Source organism: Panthera uncia, chromosome C2, assembly GCF_023721935.1.
Source record: "Panthera uncia isolate 11264 chromosome C2, Puncia_PCG_1.0, whole genome shotgun sequence".
Lineage (NCBI taxonomy): Eukaryota > Metazoa > Chordata > Mammalia > Carnivora > Felidae > Panthera > Panthera uncia.
The window spans coordinates 155,283,870-155,302,921 of record NC_064810.1 but is presented as its reverse complement, the minus strand read 5'-3'; the positions used below and the strand labels follow the sequence as shown (position 1 = coordinate 155,302,921).

Sequence of the window (19,052 nt, the reverse complement as noted above, 5' to 3'; positions counted from 1 at the left end):
TCCTAGAATGAACTGGAATGTGTTCTTCTCTTCTGTGTCTTTGAAGAGCTTATGAAGAATCAGTATTATTTTTTTCTTTAAATATTTGGGAGAATTCAGCAATAAAGCCATTTGGGTCTTTGTTTTTCTTTATGGGTAGTTTTGACTACTAATTTAATCTCTTTACTTGTTACAGCCCTATTCAGATTTTGTGTTTCTTCTTGAACCAATTTTAGTAGTTTGTGTTTTATAACTACTGTAACTACTTGTCAATTTCATGTAATGTATTTAATTTATTGGCAAAAATTATCTTTTAAAAATTCCAGTAGTCAGTAGTATGTTTCTTCTTTCATTTTTCATTTCCATATTTGGATCTTTTTTTTTTTTTTCCTTCATCAGTGTGGTTAAAGATTTATCAATTTTGTTATCTTTTCAGTGAACCAATCTTTTTTTGAATATAATTTATTGTCAGGTTGGCTTACAAACAACACCCAGTGCTCATCCCAACAAGTGCCCTCCTCAATGCCCATCACCCATTTTCCCCTCTCCCACACCCCCCTTTTCCACCCTCAGTTTGTTTTCTGTATTTAAGAGTTTCTAGTGGTTTGCCTCCCTCCCTCTCTATAACTATTTTTTTTTTCCCTTTCCCTTCCCTCATGGCCTTCTGTTAAGTTTCTCAAGACCCACATATGAGTGTAAATGTATGATACCTGTCCTTCTCTGACTTATTTCACTCAGCATAATACCTTCCAGTTCCATCCATGTTGTTGCAAATGGCATGATTTTGTTCTTTTCATTGACAAGTAGTATTCCATTATATATATAAACCATATCTTCTTTATCCATTTGTCAATTGATGGACATTCAGGCCCTTTCCATAATTTGGCTATTGTTGAGAGCACTGCTATAAACATTGGAGTACACGTGCCCCTGTGCATCAGCAGTCCTGTATCCCTTGGATAAATTTCTAGCAGTGATATTGCTGGGTCATAGGGTAGTTCTATTTTTAATTTTTTGAGGATCTTCCACACTGTTTTCAAGAGTGGCTGCATTAGTTTGCATTCCCACTAGTAAGGTATGAGTGATCTGGTTTCTTTGTATCCTTGACAGCATTTGGTGTTGTCATTGTTTTTTTATTTTAGCCATTCTGATAGATGTATAGTAATTATCTTATTGTGGTTTTAATTTGCATTTCCCTGATGACTAATTATGTTGAACATTTTTTCATGTGCTTATTCTCTGTATATCCTCTTTGGTGAAATGTATCTTCATGTTTTTCACTCATTTTCTTATGGGATTGTTTGCTGTTGAGTTTTGAGAATTTTTTCTTTAATGTTTATTTTTGAGAGAGAGAGAGACAGAGTGTGAGTGGGGCAGGGTAGAGAGAGGGAAACACAGAATCTGAAGTAGACTGCAGGCTCTGAGCTGTCAGCACAGAGCCTGATGCGGGGCTTGAATTCACGAACCGTGAGATGGTAACCTGAGCCAAAGCCAGACACTTAACCAACTGAGCCACCCAGGAGCCCCAAGAATTCTTTATATAGTAAAATACCAGTCCTTTGTCAGATATGTGGCTTCTAAATATTATCTTCCAGTTTGTAGCTTGTCTTCTCATCCTTTCGACAAAGGGTCTTCCAAAAGCAGAAGTTTTCAATTTTGATGAGGTCCAGCTTATCAGTTTTCCCTTTTATGGATCATGCTTTTGGTGTCAATTCTAATAACTCTTTGCCTAGCTTTAGCTCCTGAAGATTTTCTCCTATGCTTTTTTCTAAAAGTTGTATAGTTTTATGTTTTATATTTAAGGCCGTGATTCATTTTGAATTGATTTTTGTGTAAGATGTTAGGTTTAAATTGACTCATTATTTTGCCTATGAATGTCCAATTTCTCCAGCAGTATTTGTTGGAGCTTATCCTTCCTTCTTTGAATTATTTTTTTTATTAATGTTTATTTATTTTTGACAGAGAGAGAGAGAGAAAGCGAGCATGAGCGTGGGAGGGGCAGAGAGAGAGGGAGATACAGAATCCCAAGCAGGCTCCAGGCTCCGAGCTGTCAGCACAGAGCCTGACGTGGGGCTCGAACTCACAGACCGTGAAATCATGACCTGAGCTGAAGTCGGATGCACAACCAACTGAGCCACCCAGGCGCCCCTATCCTTCCTTCTTTGAATTGCTTTTGTACCTTTCTAAAAAATCAGTTGAGCACATTCTGCAGAGTAGACTCCTATGCAGTGATGTGGCCTGCAGCATAAGCTCTTTCCTCAGTGTGAAGAGGCAAACATTCATTGAGGGCCCAAAATGTTAAATCCCACAACCACACACATATTATACAGTGAGGCCACAGAGATTTTAAGAGGTAAAGAGGTAAAGTGCACCTACTGTCTTACAGGTAGTGGGGAGATAGATTTGAACCTCGGTAGGTCTTAGTGCATGTTCTCTACTCTGTACACTAAGCTCTGCTGTCTCCAGTAAGTGGCCCTTATGACGAATTACAAAGGGAAATAAGAAGTTCAGTAGAGAACTGGATTAGTGTTTCCAGATTACAGTTCCTAATTCATTGGTGGGGTCATAGTTATTTAGGGGATTCCTAATCAGCATTTGTTTTGTTTTTGAGTTGCTTATTTGAGACATTTTAAAATATTATATTACAGTATTAGTGAGGTCACATTTGATATTACAAATCAGTTGGGTATACTTGTGTTAGTTTATTTCAGGTTTTTCTTTTCCACTGATTAATGTGTCATTTCCTCCACCACTACCACAGTCTTTTTTTTTTTTTTAAGTTTTTATTTACATACCAGTTAGTTAACATACAGTGCTGTATTAGTTTCAGGTATACAATATAGTGATTCAATACTTCATACAACATCCTATGCTCATCACAAGTGCACTCCTTAACCCCCATCAACTGTTTTACCCATACCCCACCCACCTCCCCTCTGGTAACCATCAGTTCTCTATAGTTAAGAGTCTGTTTCTTGTTTCTTTTTCCCCCTTTGCTCATTTGTTCTTCTCTGGCTGACTTATTTCACTTAGCATAATATTCTCGAGCCCCATCCATGTTGTTGCAGATGGCCAGATCTTGTTCTTTTTTATGGCTGGATAATATTCCATATATCACATCTCCTTTACATCTTTCATCAGTTTGTACATCTTTTCATCAGTTGATAGACACTTGGGCTGTTTCCATAATTTGGCTATTGTAGACAATTCTGCTATAAACATCAGGGTGCATGTATCCCTTTGAGTTAGTATTTTTGTGTTGTTCGGGTAAATACCTATTAGGGCAATTGTTGGATTCACAGTCTTAATTATTGTAGCTCTAAGTTTTGAAATCAAATAGACTATTTCCCCACACTTTGTTCTAATTTTGAAAAATTGTTTAGCTATTGTAATTCCTTTGCCTTTCCACATAAGTTTTAGGATAATCTTGTCTGTCTGTCTCTCTCTCTCTCTCTCTCTCTCTCTCTCTCTATATATATATATATATATATATACATACATACACACACAAAAAAAAACCTTGCTGAGATATTGATAGGAATAGCATTAAACCTGTAGATCCTTTGGGGGAAAATTGACATCTTTACTCTGTCAAGTTTTCCAGTACATGATATGGTATGTCTGTCCATTTATTTAGATCTTCTTTGGCTTCTTTCATCTGCCATTTGTAATTTTTGGCATACAAGCGCTGTACATGCTTTCCTGTATTCTGGGATATTATCTTAGTTTACCCCAAAATGTGACAATCTAGCCCTGTGGTCTGCTTGATATGGGCAGGCACGAGTATGCAAACGATCATGTGCCCTCTTTTTGCACATCCAAAAATGATCCTGGCTACCAGGATCTAACTGCACCATCATTCTCATCCTCCTGAATATTAATATTTGTTATTTTAGTCTCTTACCAGTGATGTCTGATGCCCCAGCAAATGACGTTGCCCACCACTGTGCTGAAAAACTACTCCTGAGGTCCCAGCAGCGACACAGCTAACATAGACTTGGTTTGCACTCTGCTGGGTAGACCCTGAACAGGAGTGATGCCTCCAGGCAGGTGGTATGCTGTCCATCCAGCTCAGGCCCGGGCTTCAAGGGAACAAGGGCGGCTTCAGATGGTAAAGAAGGAAGAAGAGGATGAAGGCTACACTTCAGCGCAGGCTGCCAGGCCACAGACACTCAACCGTTCTGGCCAGGAGCTCTTCCGCCAGCTCTTCAGACAGCTTCGCTACCATGAATCTTCTGGGCCCCTAGAGACTTTGAGCCGGCTCCGGGAGCTCTGCCGCTGGTGGCTGAGGCCTGACATTCTTTCCAAGGCCCAGATCCTGGAACTGCTGGTGCTGGAGCAATTCCTTAGCATCTTGCCTGGGGAGCTCCGGACCTGGGTACAGCTGCATCACCCTGAGAGTGGTGGGGAGGCCGTGGCCCTGCTGGAAGAGCTGCAGAGGGATGTCGATGGGACACCGTGGAGGCTGAGGGTGAGCAAGTGTATAGTACTCAGTGAACTCTGCCTGTCAGTGAGCCAGCTTGTCTAGAGGGACTGGGTTGGGCCTCTGAACGCTCAGCACTGAGGAATGCAGGGAAAGTCTTCCCTTCTCATTCCCACGGCACCTGAGCAGCAGAGAACTGGTTTCTGATCCAAGGACCTTTTAGCAGCAGCCCTTCTCGCCCTTCCAGAGGACAGTTAGCTCCAGGAAGAGGGTCAGCAAGTATCCAGAGATAACAGCGATGAGTTTTTGGACACAGTAACTTAGATTATGGGAGTCTATCTCCACAGACCCAATTTGACTGGATACTGACCGGTTAAGCGGGGGTGATGTCTCTTGCTTGTTAGAGTCAGGACTCTTGGCTTCTGTGTGCCTTTTAAGACCTATAAATGCAGTGCACTCATAACATGTTCCTTCTTTCTTAGTAAGCTTTTGAGGATTTATTCTCTGCAGGGGTCAAGGGTAAGAAGAGTACTGAGGGTCAGCCCAGGGCCAGGAAATTGGAAGATTTATTCCACAGCCTCATTGTTCTTGCTCACATTCTTTCAGAGCCTCACTTTATTGAAAAGGATATGCAAACAAATTTGTTCAGTGTCTATTTGGGTGCCTACCATGTCCCCAGTTCCAGCCTTAGACCTGGGAAACAGAGCTCTAGGGCTGGCAATAGAGCAGCCAGTCAGTTAAAGTGAGCTCTGTGTGCCCCTTGTGCTACACACAAGCAAGCCTCTCAGTGCTTCCTGTAGCTTGAGGGTTTTTTTTTTAAAGAGGATTTATCATTTTTATAGGCTTTAAAATTTTTTTTCAGTAAAAATATGTGTAAGTCTACATATGTGATGCATGCATAAATGAAAGTTACCTTTAAGATTTTTTAAAATGTTTATTCACTTATTTTGAGAGGTGGGGGAGGGACAGAGAGAGGGAGAGAAAGAGAATCCCAAGCTGACAGTGCAGAACCTGACGTGGAGCTCAGTCCCACAAACTGTCATCATGACCTGGGTAGAAATCAAGCACCGGACACTTAACTGACTGAGCTACCTAGGCACCCCACCTTTAAGATATTTGAAACGTATTTGGCATACTCTTCCCCCAAATATAATATGAAAATTAAGTCAGTTGAGTAACACATCTGACTGAACATCTACCAGTAGTAAATGGTAATAAATCAATACAAGGTATTAAAAAAGAAAGCTCTTTGCGTAACATTGGTTACTATTTTTAAAAATCTAAAAGAGCATTTATCATTTTTGCTGAAACACCAAGATGTTCAAAAGGACTGAAAAATAATTTATTAAAGCAAATAAGGTTCATAGTAGGTACATAATTGTAGCTTGGTTACATTTAACTCATTTAGAATTCGAAAATCCATGAAAACATTGCCAAATGTGCAGACAGGGTCTGCCTGGTTGAAAGTAGTTAGAAATTAGAAAACAAAACAGGCTGGGAGAACACCTTCTAAATTCTGAAAAGTGAGCAGAAAAACTCAAGATGCACATAAAATTACAGAATCACCCTATGGTTCATAAGAATTGAGCAACTAGGGCCCGATAATGTTTGTCCTTAAACTCATTGGGCTGTGTGCTTCCATCGTTGTATTGTTTCTTTATTCTCTTTTTGGTAGGGTTTGGGAGGACCAGGTTCATCATCTTTAAGATGTTTAACAGCCTCAGGCTAAGATTCGTCCATAGCAGTGTAGTCAGTGTCTTGGCCAGAGAACCAGAAAAAACTTACAGTGCATTAGCCATAAGCTTTCTATCCTCATTTCTCCATCAGGGATAGCCTTGCCTCAGAGACTGGAGCCATTTGAAGTCCCAGGGTAAATTGGCTCTTTCCAAGTGTTTGCTTGGATGGGCACTGTCATTTTTTGGATCTGAGACTTCTTCTTTTATGGTCCCATGGCTGACCCTCACAAGTAATATTGCCTCACTGGTAGTGTTACTTACCATCTCAATCAGATTAATGTCTGGGAGCTGTCCTTTGAAGTCACTTTGCTTATCACTGCCTAGAACAGTCCCTGATACTTGGGAGATGTTATCTGTCTGCATCTCTCTTGTGAACCATTATCAATTTAACTCAGGGATAAATCTCTTCTCTCTCATTTCTAAGTTCCAGACCAGGGGTGGGGTTGAGGGTTAGTGGGGAGGAGTCACTGCAGCACCTGAGGCCTGACAGCATTGCCTTGCTGGGTGTTTCCTATGTTGTAGCTGGAATCTGACTCCACCTGTCTCCCTCATGGTCCACATTAGAGGCCAGGGAGGCTGAGGGGTGAGGAGGTCCCCCTTGGGCTTTCTCCTCCTCCTTTTCCCTCTACTTACAGATAAGAAAGGGCCTGGCCTGCCCTTCCCTGGGTCCCTGCCCCTAAAGATTGGCCATGTGGCCTCTTCTCTGAGTTTGCTTTCTGATTCCCATGGGGATTCTCTCACAACATTTTCTTCTCACCAGGACCCAGCCCTTGCCCAGAGCCCAGATGTGCGTTGGATGGGTACAGGAACCCTGCGAGCCTCACAGATATGGCCCCCTGCTTCACCTCTCAGGAGCAGCTCTACTCTTGGGGACCACCTGGAGCCTCCCTATGAAATAGGAGTGTGTGACTTCCTGGCTGGGCAATCCGGTACTCGCCATCTGGCTCTAAGACCCCAGCCATATGCCACACATCCCAGATTAGTGTTGTCATTTCACCATCTGTCCTCACATGAGAATCCCTTTCTATCTTGGCCCTTAGCCTTGTGTCCTTTTTGCCTTCTGTGACCCATGTCCACCTAGCCTTTCCTCCTCCCATTGTACCCCCCACTGCTCACCCCCCAGCCCTCAGTGGACATTGGGGAAATGTGAAATGGATATTTAACAATAGTCCATACCTGCTCATGGGCCCAGGAGTCCTCTATGTGGGGGAAGAGTAGGCCTACTCAGTGGGGTGCCAAGAGCTGGGTTACCTTCTCTCATGGCTCTTTCTTCTCCTTCAGAGCCTCCTGTTGCCCAGGCTCCTGCTCTTTCCCAAAGAGAGGGGTGCCCAGGAGACCTGTTGACAGCCCAGCCTCAGGTGAGCCACAGGACCTTTGGTCCTTCGTGACATCCCAGCATTGCTGCCTAATGGAGCTGCTGAGGCTCCCCCTCATCTTGAGTCTCTGTGTCCAGTGACCTCACATCCAGAGACCTATGTCCTAGAGACCAGATTATCCCCCTTGAGCCCAGAGCTCTTCTGCTGCGTGATGCTCTTCTTTTTCACCCTTACCAGATCCATCTTGTTCTCACTCAGAGCCTCCCCCTTTACAAAAGCCGGGAGCTGTAGACCGGCTCTTGGACATAGGACTATGTTTTTCAGGAGGCTGTGACATTCAAGGACGTGGAAGTGATCTTCTCCCAGGATGAGTGGAGATGGCTGGACCCTGCTCAGAGGAACTTATATAGGGATGTGATGCTGGAGAATTATGGGAACATGGTTTCTCTGGGTAAGACATTAATTTCCCCATACTTCTACCCACTTTTACTTCTGCCTTCTTAGTTTTTATTATGGTGCCTAGACAGGGGCCTGACCTGGACTTAGATCTTGGCTCGCTGTCACCTCAGTCTCTTCTCTTGAAGCATGGTGATGATGATTGTCATGCAGGATTATTGTTAAGATTAAAAGTCATATATGTCCAGTTCCTAGTTAGACATCCAAAAAAATGTTGGTTGATTTAACTGAGTGAGTTGTCACGTGGCTCCCACCTCCAGAGAATCCTAATGATCCTTTTGGCTGTGACTTCTTTCAGCCTCTTTTATCTCTGTTCAGAGCTGTTGGAAATGGCTGCCTGGGCCTCCTGTCCTAGCTTCTTCCACCAGCTTCCCTGGCCTTTCCCTCATCCTTGCCAGGACCTGAGGCCTGAGAGGGTCCTGGAGAGTAATTCTGTGTGATTTATCCACCCTTCCATCTCATCTCATTCCCTTCTCTTCTGCAGTGGGGCCATTCACCAAACCTGTTCTGATTTCCTGGTTGGAGGCAAGGGAGCCATGGGGCCTGAATGTCCAAGGAGCTCAGCCCAAGGGGAATCCAGGTGTTGCCCCTGCAGGTGAGTTCCAGAGACCCTCCAGATCCTGCTTCTCTCACATCTACTCTTTTCTTTCTTTTTCTTTCTTTCTTTCTTTCTTTCTTTCTTTCTTTCTTTCTTTCTTTCTTTCCTTTTCTTTTCTTTCTTTCTTTCTTTCTTTCTTTCTTTCTCTTTCTTTCTTTCTTTCTTTCTCTCTTTCTTTCTTTAAGTTTATTTATCTCGGGGGTGGGGGAGGGGCAGAGAGAGAATCCCCGACACAGGGCTTGAACTCACAAATTATGAGATCATGACCTGAGCTGAAATCAAGTCAGATGTTTAACTTACTGAGCCACGCAGGCGCCCCAACTCTTCTCTTTCTTAAAGTCTTTTATACCAAGTAAGTCAGAGGGAACTTTGATGTTTGCTAGAAGGAAGATCCTTAACAGTGATGCTAAGGAATGCTGGGTTTCTGGGCTTCCCCCCCTCCAGACTGGCCTATTAGACATTTGTTTCTGGCCCTGCTCCTTCCCCAGAAACCCTTTCAGTAAGTGTTCTTGCCCACTGGAGGGCTTCACTGTTGCAGTCTTTTCCAGTCAGTGATGGTCCTCCTCCTTCCTCTGCTGCACTCCTGCTGGCCCGTAGGCCCGTGCCTGTCCCTTTGTGCTATGAAGAGCCCTGATTCCACTCCAGCTTCTCTTCTTTGCCCCTGCGATAGGCTTGACATTCAGTTCTTTCATCCAGTCCTCCATGGATCCCTCCCCTGGGCTCTTGTGGACCTTCTTACCCTCTTATGCCAGGACTCCTCTCCCCTCTTTTGCTGTTTAACACTCACTTTTCAACTCTATTTTTCAACTAGATGTGATTTCTGCATATGTCTAGCTTCTGTGCCTACCTTGCTTCTCCTCCCTTCCCTGTCGTCTGGAATACTCTTCCATGTTTTGCCTTCCCTGATTCTTTGGTAAAGGTATTGGTAGTCAGGCAAAAGCCTCACCACCCAAGATTGTGGCATTTTTTTTTTGTCCTTCGGTGCCTTCTGCAGTTCCAAGTATGGGGGAAAAGTACACTGTCGTTTGTTTTATTTTGTGTCAGGAGGTGAGCTCCAGATTAAAACAAACAAGTTCGTCTTAAAACATGAACCTTTGGAAGAAGCAGAAACCTTTGCTGTGCCATCAGAATGTTGTGTGATGAGTGTTTCTGAGGGAATCAGGCTCAGAGAATCTCTTGAAAAGAAGAGCAGGCTAAAGCAACAGTGTGGAAGCCCCATACAATCAAGAGTTAAGAAGGAAGAGACCAAATTCAGTCACAGGACAGCAAAAGAATCTGAAGAGTCAGGAAGAAGTGCTAGTCTTAATTTAAAACATGCTACGTATTTGAGGGTTCCCAGAAGAAAGCGATCCCTAAAACATGGCTGTGGCAGACACTTCAGAGGGAGTTCATACCACTATGATTACAAGGAATATGGGAAAGGGCTCAGGCGCATCGTTGGCGGGTTTAGCCTCCATCAGAGAATTCATGCTGGACTAAAAGGGAATGCAAAGGATGTACATGGGAAAGATTTTAGCCTTAGCCCACATCACCAGCGTGGGCAGAATCTTCACATGGTGGAGACCTCGTATAAGTGCAGTGACTGTGGGAGGGCCTTCAGTCATAGCTCTCATCTCGCGTGCCATCAGAGACTTCACACTCAAGAGAAACCATTTAAATGCAGGGTGTGTGGGAAAGCCTTTAGGTGGAGCTCAAACTGTGTGCGACACGAGAAGATTCACACTGGAGTGAAACCTTATAAATGCAGTTTATGCGACAAGGCTTTCAGACGCCTGTCTGCCTACCGCCTACACCAGGAAACCCATGCGAAGCAGAAATCTCTTGAGTCTAATCAGTATGAGGAAGCTCTCACCTGTGGCTCAGGATTTGATCATCATTTGAGAGACCAGAGTAGGGGGAAGCTTTTTGACTGCAGTCAGTGTAGGAAATCATTCCACTGTAAATCGTATGTTGTTGAACATCAAAGGGTCCACACTCAGGAGAAACCTTATAAATGTACCAAATGTAGGAAAACCTTCAGGTGGAGATCAAATTTCACCCGTCATATGAGAATGCACCAGGAAGAAAAGTTCTATGATCAAGACAAACGTAAGGACTTCAGACTGGCCTCCAGCTGCGGTCAGCCCCAGGGTGCCCCTGCTCGGGAGAAAGCCTTTCCATGTCAGCAGTGTGGGAAAACGTTCACTCGGAAGAAATCTCTCATTGATCATCAGAGAATTCACACAGGTGAGAAGCCCTACAGATGCAGTGAATGTGAAAAAGAGTTTACCCATCGGTCAGCCTTTATTGCTCATAAGAAGCAGCATGCCATTCAAAGAAGACCCGAGGATGGGCCGTCTTCAAGTCAGGACACAGTGCTCCAGGCTCCTCCGAGCAGTACAGAGGAAGCCTACAAATGTAGCCAGTGTGGCAAAGCCTTCCGCAATCACTCGTTCCTCCTCATCCATCAGAGAATTCACACCAGAGAAAAGCCTTATAAGTGCAGGGAGTGTGGGAAAGCTTTCAGATGGAGTTCTAACCTCTCCCGACATCAGAGGATTCACTCTTTGGAGAAACGGTACGAGTGCCACGAAAGTGAAAACACTCCAAATCTGCAGCCGCAGATCCTCACTGGTGAGAAACCTTTCTGGTGCCAAGAATGTGGGAAAACTTTTACACGCAAAAGAAGTCTTGTAGATCATAAGGGAATACATAGTGGAGAGAAGCGCTATAAGTGTAATCTGTGTGGGAAATCTTACGATAGAAAACATCGCCTTGTTAATCATCAGAGAATCCACACTAAAGAGAGACCTTTTAAATGTCAGTGGTGTGGGAAAGATTTTATTGGAAGACATACTCTCCGCATTCATCAAAGAAAACACACCAGAGTGGCACAGTCTGAATGCAGCCTGGCTGCATTATCTTCCTGCCAGGACACAGGGGTGACTTTACAGGAATTAAAACCAAGTGGGGAGAAGCCACTTGAAGATTCTGAGGAAGCTTGTGACCAGAGCTCCAGGCTCACCGGACTCCAGAACATACCCATTGGGAAAAAGTGCCACAAATGTAGCACCTGTGGGAAAACTTTTAACAAAAGCTCACAGCTCATTAGCCACAAGAGATTTCATACCCGAGAGCGGCCCTTCAAATGCAGAGAGTGTGGGAATACCTTCAGGTGGTCTTCAAATTTGGCTCGGCATATGAAAAACCATATTAGAGATTAGCTTGGGTTTTGACAGTGGGGGGAGAGGGGTTCCTAGCTGCCCTGCCAGAGAACCCTTAATTGTGGGCAGTGTGGAAAAAGCCTTCACAAAGGGTCCAGCCCTTTCTGGTTTTGAAGCTGGTGGCAGAGAATCCTGAGGTCAAAAACTCAGGGCATTTCCTTTCCTACCTGCTGGGGAAGAGCAGCAACCTGTTTTGGGGGGCCCTTCTGGAGGCTTGGGCCCCAGGAGTGGCCTTTGCACAGTGGCCTGGAGCTCCCCCAGACTTAGGTATAAGTCTAAAGGCAGATACCATTGCCCTGTGTTGTTTGATGAAATGTCTATGGTGTGATGGGCTGCAGCTGCTGGGAAGGGGCCAGTTGGATACTGTGGTGGTGTGTATTCTATTTGATCTCACAAGTTGCAGCAGCAGCAACAGCAAGAACTCCTAGTCTCCCCAGTTGCCTCCTGGGAGTTCTGGCTGCAGCTTTGGCCTTCACGCCTGGCTTTGGAGATATGCCACGGGCATACAGTTGTCTCAGTGGCACGTGGAAGAGAGCAGGGTTGGACTCAATCACCTGGAGAATGGGGCTCTCCCAGTGCCCCGTTGCTGTCTCTACCCACAGTCTGCAGGGTCAGCAATGGGCCATGTGTTCCAACAGAAATGTGCTGAGCACCTTCCATATGCCAGGCACTCTTGTGTGTGCTAGAGACCCAGCAGTGACTGGAATAGACAAAAAATCTGCTGTCTTGGATCTTTACAGACAATGAACGAATGAGATACATAGTGCTTTGGATGGCGATATGTGTTGTGGACAGAATGAATCAGAGAAGAGTGAGAGGCAGTGCTGGATTAGGAGGTGGGTTGCGATTTTAAGTAGGCTAGTTAGAGAGGGCTTCAACTGAAGAGGTGAAACTTGGTCCAGGCACAGGAGGTGGGGTCTTGTCTGGTATCTTGGAGAATAGTAGGGAGGCCCTTGGGCTAGAGTCAAGGGAACCAGCAGAAGAAGGGGCCCCAGAGAGCTGGTGGGCCAAGTGGCGTGAGCACCATGGAGTCCCCCCAGGGGCCGGAGCTGCTTCACAGGGAGGTATGGAGGTGGGGAGCTTTGGGACAGTTTTGAGTTGAGGAGTAATGTACTCTGTGAGTTAACATTTACAAGGGTTAACCGCAGACCCGAGGACTCATCCAGTTAGTTATCCCTGCTGCCAGTTTCCATGAATGGGACTATCTCCTTTCCCCTCAAAATGTCTGAATTTTCTACAAGACTTACAGCTCTCAGCAACAATTCTAAATGTTTAATTATTGCACTTGCATCTGTACGGGACACTACGGGACCCTCTAACCTTCATGTAGCCTTCTTCTCATGTCAGATCTGGTGCTGGCATGAGGTTCAACCCAAAGGTACCAGTTCACATGACTGACGCCCTCTGGAGGAAAGGTGGTCTGGTGGGGGGAGGCACCCCCATCTCATTTGCCAACTTGACTTGAAGCACATAGCAAGAATCAGCTGGTGGTGTAAGGGTAAAGGACTGATTTTTCTAAAATGTATGTAGGTAGCCATTACTTCTGATTATTGAAGAGCTCACATTATGAATATAAGAATAAAATATCTCACTTGATAGTAGAGCACCATCCCAGACTATGTTTTACTGCTGTGTGTCAGGGTACACCTGGTGGACAGGCCATTTCTTATAGTAAGAAGAAACGAACCTAAAAAATGTACTTTCAGTACAGTACAAGTACTCTTATCCTTTCTGGATTGTCGTAGGCGGGTGAAAATGAAGGCTTTGATGCTTTGTGGTGATGTCACATGGAATAGGCAGGGGTGGGGAAGAGGGAGATAACTGCGGCAGATCCTTGTTTGTGTTCTGGTCCCCATTCAGCTTTGTATTCAGGAAGGTTTGGTCATCTTGGCTCTTCATCCTTTTCCTACAGCAGCAGCTGCCTCTGGCCTGGAATTGGGTGTCCCATCACTGGTAAAGTAGCAAAAACTGGCTCTAGAAGTGGCTGGGCAGGGACCAGAGACCCATGTACTGAGGGCCCAGGGTCATGGGAAGGGCCTTGGAGTTATCAGATCTGAGTTCAGGCTCAGTGTGACTTTTCTTGGCAAAATGATCCTGGACAAGTCACTGAACATCTTCATCTACTGTCGGGTGTGTAAAATTAGAGTAATCAAGCTCCCTGATCCTAGGAGTGGCAAAAGAGGACTTGGTATACGGGGCTCTGGGTTAGGTAGCTGATATCTGGAACCAGAGCCCTCCCAGAACTGCAGCTCCATATCAGTTTCAGCTTCAAATCAGTTGGTGCTACAACCAAGGTAATACCCTTTTCTGTTCGTATTTTCACCACCCTCCCCCAACTCCTTGTGCCACTGTCACCTCAAAGAGTTCATGCCCCAATAGGGGTTTTCTACTGCCATTTTTATAAAGTGGGACATACTTACTTTTAAACATTCACACCACAATTTGAAATGTTCAAAGAAGTAAAAATCAACAGAAATCCCTGTATGCTGAGGTAAGACTTTAATATCTTGGGGTTGTGCTGATGGAGTCTGTTTAATAACCTGAGTTTTTAAATAATATTAATTATATGAGTAATACATGATTATTCTAGAATTATTAGTAAATACAGATGAAGTAAAAGGAAAAGGAGAAAAGTCTTACTACTTAGAGCTAACTGCTAAACATTTTGGTGTAATCAGTGTTGGATTTAACTTCATTGCCTGCCCCTGAACACCCTTGGACCAGCCTGCTTTGTGCTGACTCCCTTCTCCACGAGTGTAGACCCTACCCATGCTCTCCCAGGTCCTCACCCTTCAAGGCCCGGCCCTCCCTACCCCTCATCCATCTAAGGCCTCTCCCCTGGTCCCACCTCTCCTTGTGCCTGTATCTTACTCTGCAAGTATTGTCCAAGTTTCCAGGAGTTATGCCTGCCACTGCAGCCAGACAGGGTACTTGGGAGGCCAGAGCTGGGTGCTTATTTGTTTGCCATGCCGAGGAGATTTTGCACAGAATTACCTCTATTAAGGAATATGGAACCGAGTTCAGTTCAGCTAAGTCAGAATTGGAGTGTTTTGAAGGGACCGTGAGCAGTGTTGATTGGAGGTCCCCCACCGGCGCACCAGTTAGCAGCTCAGCGGCGCAGTTCCCGTTGACAGCTTCTGACTGCCCAGCCACCAGTTCTCAAGTCGAACCCCGTCTCGCCCTAGAGAACATGCAGTCTTCTTTGAACCCTGCCTTGCTTTCTCTTACTGCCTAGGAAGAAGTGAGGTTGGGGCTGGGGAGAGCCAGAGGGCTGGGAGCCCCCAGAAAAGAGTAGGTATTGGAAAGTCTTTGAATCAGTTGTTCAGTGTGGTTAATCCCGGCCTCACTGACAGACCATCAGCCCACACAGAGGCATGTACAGAGAAGAAAGCACAGGAAGTGTCAGTTGATATGTACCATCTCACACGCCTCAAGATGACAGGTTTCTGTAAGCCCTTGCATGGGCATGTGTGTGGGACAGCAGGACCTGACTGTGGTGGGAGTGGAAATTGTAACAGCTCCTGTACCAGGCAGCTTGCAAAACCTTGTAAAGTTGTGTGTGTCACCAGCAGCTTCACTCCTGCACAAATCCTAGAAGAACTTCACATGGGGAGGGACATCTGTGTAAAACTGTTTATTGCAGTACTGTTTAGGTAGCAAGAGTGGGAAAAACCAAAATTTCCTTCAACAGAAAAGCAAAATAAAATAAAAGGGGTGGTTCTTGCTACTTTGGGAAGTGAATGTGAAAGAGCTAGTTACATCTTTCAACATAGATAAATCAAAAATGCTGAGAAAGTTGCAGAAGCTATGTACAGTATACCCCATTTATGTCAAATGTGTATCTGTGGGCACATTATTTAAACTTGTGTTTCACTTTTTTAATGAAATGGGATAGTAGTTGCCAACCTCACAAGGTAATTTGGGGAGGGGGGATGATTAATGAAATAATGCATGTAAAGTGTTTTGGTTAGTGGCTGGCATGTAAGCATTGTTGGCATATGGTAAACAATGTTATTGTTTTGCACAATAATATATTCCTGTGGATTCAAATTATATGATGAGTATAAAATCATGTATTAAAATGTTGTGTGAAAATCGTGTTCTGCCTTTCCAGGGTGGGATTTGCAGATAGAATCAGGGAGGGTACATGGAAGTTTCACTTGTGTTTTTATTTCATTTTAAATATTGATGTAGATGGGTCAACATGTTGATTAACAGGATAGTGTGGGTTTTTTTTTTTTTAACTGTTTGCTTAAAATACTTAAAAATAAAAGTGTTTTTAAGCATGGGCTCTGTTATCTCATGACTTTATAGAAATCCTGGCCCTACCGTTTATGAAATGTTACTTAGAGTGAGCCATTTAATCTCTCAAGGGCTCCAGTTTCCTTACCCACAAAACTCTGTAGTAACACAAATGGCTACTAGTAAAGGAATGGTTGAACAGTTCTGGTCCCATCTGTGATGGAATACTACACATCAGTTAAAAAGAATGAGGATGTTCTCCATGTATTGACACATCTCCAAGACAGTCAGTTTATAGGAAATTATAAGGTCTATTTTCTTTAACCTTTTTGGCCTAAGTCTAGCAAGTGAGGTCAAAAGTTTTAGACTCAAGAGTTTAAGAAATGAAAAAAAGAAAAGTTTAAGAAATGGGATCCTGTGGATGGAGATGCTTAGCCATTCCATTTTATTAGGTAAATGAAGAAAGGGGAGTAAATGTTTATGCCCAACTGCCACGCATATTACGTTAATCCTAATAACCCTGTTAAGAATAGCAAAGAAACTTGTATCACCCAGGTTACAGTCAGGAGTCAAAAACCATACCAATTATTTTAAGAAAAAGAACTTAGAATTGTGTTTAGTAGGTATATCTAAGTAAAAAGCCAAAAAAAATAAATAAATAAATAAAAGCTAATGTTTCATGGAGGTAGTGACTTGAAACCTGGTACCACCCCAGGACGGGGAGGGAGGGGGGGCTGTAATGGAGTCCGACCCCATTTTTGATGTTTGACAACTGACAGCTTTCAAGCCCTCCCCATTTTGCCTCACATCTGGGCCACCTGGTAAGGAAACCCAGGCACTGTCTTAACACTTGAGGTGAACTTTATGCAAACCATTGCCCTGGAAACCCACACCCCTAACCACAATAAAAATCAGAGTCACTTGCCCTTCTTTGCAATCAAGGCCAACTGACTGGCTGGGGTGCCTGTCTTGCTCTTCCCAGAGAGCCGCATTATGTGAATAATAAACTTTCTCATAACATCTTGATGTGTGTGGTGTCCCTCTGTCTCAACATCTGAATCTGTTTGGGGGCACAGTATTTATCCCACCTACACAGGGCAAGCTACAAAGCAGGAACAGAATTATAAAAAGGACATTGGAAGAGAGCACCTGTGGGGCTGAATTCAGATGTATGCAGAGATCAGTGCTGGGGCTGGTGTTGGTCTGAATCAAAAGGAGGACCTTATGATGACAGAACTGCAAGCTGGACCCAATTGCTGCTACCAGAGGGAATTGCCACTGCTGGAGTGAAGGAGCATTGGAAACAGGAAACAGTGCCTACGTAGACATGAAAACCAGGAAAGGCTTCCCCTCTTCCTCCTTGTATTGTTAAGGTTCTCCAGAGGAACAGAACCAATATATGTGTGTATACATATAGAAATAGGTTTATTATATGGAATTGTCTCATGTGATTCCAGAGGCTGGCAAGTCAAAAGTCTGCAGGATTGGCCAGAAGACTAGAGACCCAGGAGTGCTAATTTTCCTGTTCCAGTTGAAGGCTGGCTATTGTAGAACTAGAAAGAGCCAGTGTTGTAGATGAAGTCCAAAGGCAGCCTCCCAGAGAATTCTTTCTTGTCCCCGGGAGGCTTTTTGTTCTATGCAGGCCTTCAACTGATTCATGATGAGGCCCACCCACATTATGGACAGTAATCTGCTTTACTCAAAGTCCATTAATTTAAGTGTTAATCTTATCCAACAGCACCCTCACAGGAACGCTCAGAATAATGTTTGTTCAAATTAGGCAACTTGTCACATAGCCAAGTTTACCCACAAAATCAATCACAATACTTCCAACACTGCAGCTTTCCTTTTACATTCCTCAATGCTAGAGCCTAGCAGAGAAATAGCTGGCAAAATGGAGATGTGGATTAGAGTTCCCACCCCATCATCTCAAAGCATCTACAGAAGAGTGGGTTTTGAAGCAGAGACCAGTTAACTGGCACAGCTTTCCTAAATAATTTTATCTTAAAAATTCCTAGGATGTTGACTTAAAACTTTTGAGACCAAGAATATTATTTTTAAAAAAGTTTTATTTATTTTGAGAGAGCTAGAGTGTACAGGAGGGACAGGGAGAGAGGGAGAAAGAATCCCAAATAGGCTCCACAATGCAGGGCTCAACTCACGAACCTGGAGATCATGAGCTGAAAAAGAGATGCTTAACTGATGTGAGCCACCTAGGCGCCCTTCAAAATGGAGAACATATTTAAAGATATTTCTGCTTAAAAACATTTAATTTACAACAAAAATGAATACATTTAATAAGTTTAATAAATTTAACAGTAAATTTATGACTAACAAAACACAGACTTCTGATTTGCCTCCAATGGAGCAGTAACTTAGGTGATAACCCCCCAACAGAGCTTAGGGGAGAGCATATAGCAACTCCTATAGCCCTGAATTCTAAATTAATGAATCAATTAAGAAGGCAAGGTTGCCTCCATTTATATCTCATAGTTGAGCCATCTGTCTTTGTTCCCCAACTGATCTGTAGCCACATTACTTCAAGCTTCTTGCTATGAAATCAATTTAAGCTGGGTAAGGCAAAGAGAGTGTATGCATCCTCTGATTAAGTCATAGGATGTTTAAGTGTTTTCAACAGATGGTTGCTATTGGTGTGAACCCAAGAATTGGGTCAATATATTGGATACAGGTAGAGAAAATTGGCCTAACTATGGATGTTTTACCATTATGTCTTGGGGTTTTAATGAGAGCAGAAAGCAAGCTGTCCTTGGATACATCATTGAGGTTTACTTAAAATGGCCATGGCAGGTTCTCCCTTGGTGAGAAGTCTAAAGAGTCCATATGTACATAAACCAATACTAAATATTGAAGTCAGCAACCCAAAGGAAATGTACTTTTATATTCATAGAAACACTTCCATATACTAGTTATACACATATACTAGTTATACTAGTTCTATATTCATATATAAACAACAAAGTTTTGGGGGATATCCACAAATATTTCTTCCTTTTGATCTATTTATAATCAAAACAACTACTCTTTATACATATAGAGTTCTATCATCAGATCTTCAGCTGAGAAGCTCATTCTACCAAG

At 43.7% G+C, this 19,052-nt stretch overlaps 1 protein-coding gene across 2 annotated transcripts; it reads left to right on the top strand.

Annotated features, from left to right (window-relative positions):
• The first annotated feature begins 3,497 nt into the window (after positions 1 to 3,497).
• ZNF445 (zinc finger protein 445) lies at positions 3,498 to 17,149 on the top strand. Of its 2 annotated transcripts, XM_049629118.1 has the most exons (6): positions 3,498 to 4,450; positions 6,899 to 7,067; positions 7,420 to 7,496; positions 7,779 to 7,905; positions 8,395 to 8,505; positions 9,553 to 17,149. In XM_049629118.1, the coding sequence occupies exons 1-6, from the start codon at positions 4,016 to 4,018 to the stop codon at positions 11,709 to 11,711; spliced, it is 3,078 nt and encodes a 1,025-aa protein (XP_049485075.1). In that variant the 5' UTR covers positions 3,498 to 4,015; the 3' UTR covers positions 11,712 to 17,149. The 2 variants fall into 2 exon arrangements, with proteins under 2 accessions (XP_049485075.1, XP_049485076.1); XM_049629119.1 differs by lacking the exons at positions 6,899 to 7,067; positions 7,420 to 7,496.
• Positions 17,150 to 19,052: the final 1,903 nt, after the last annotated feature.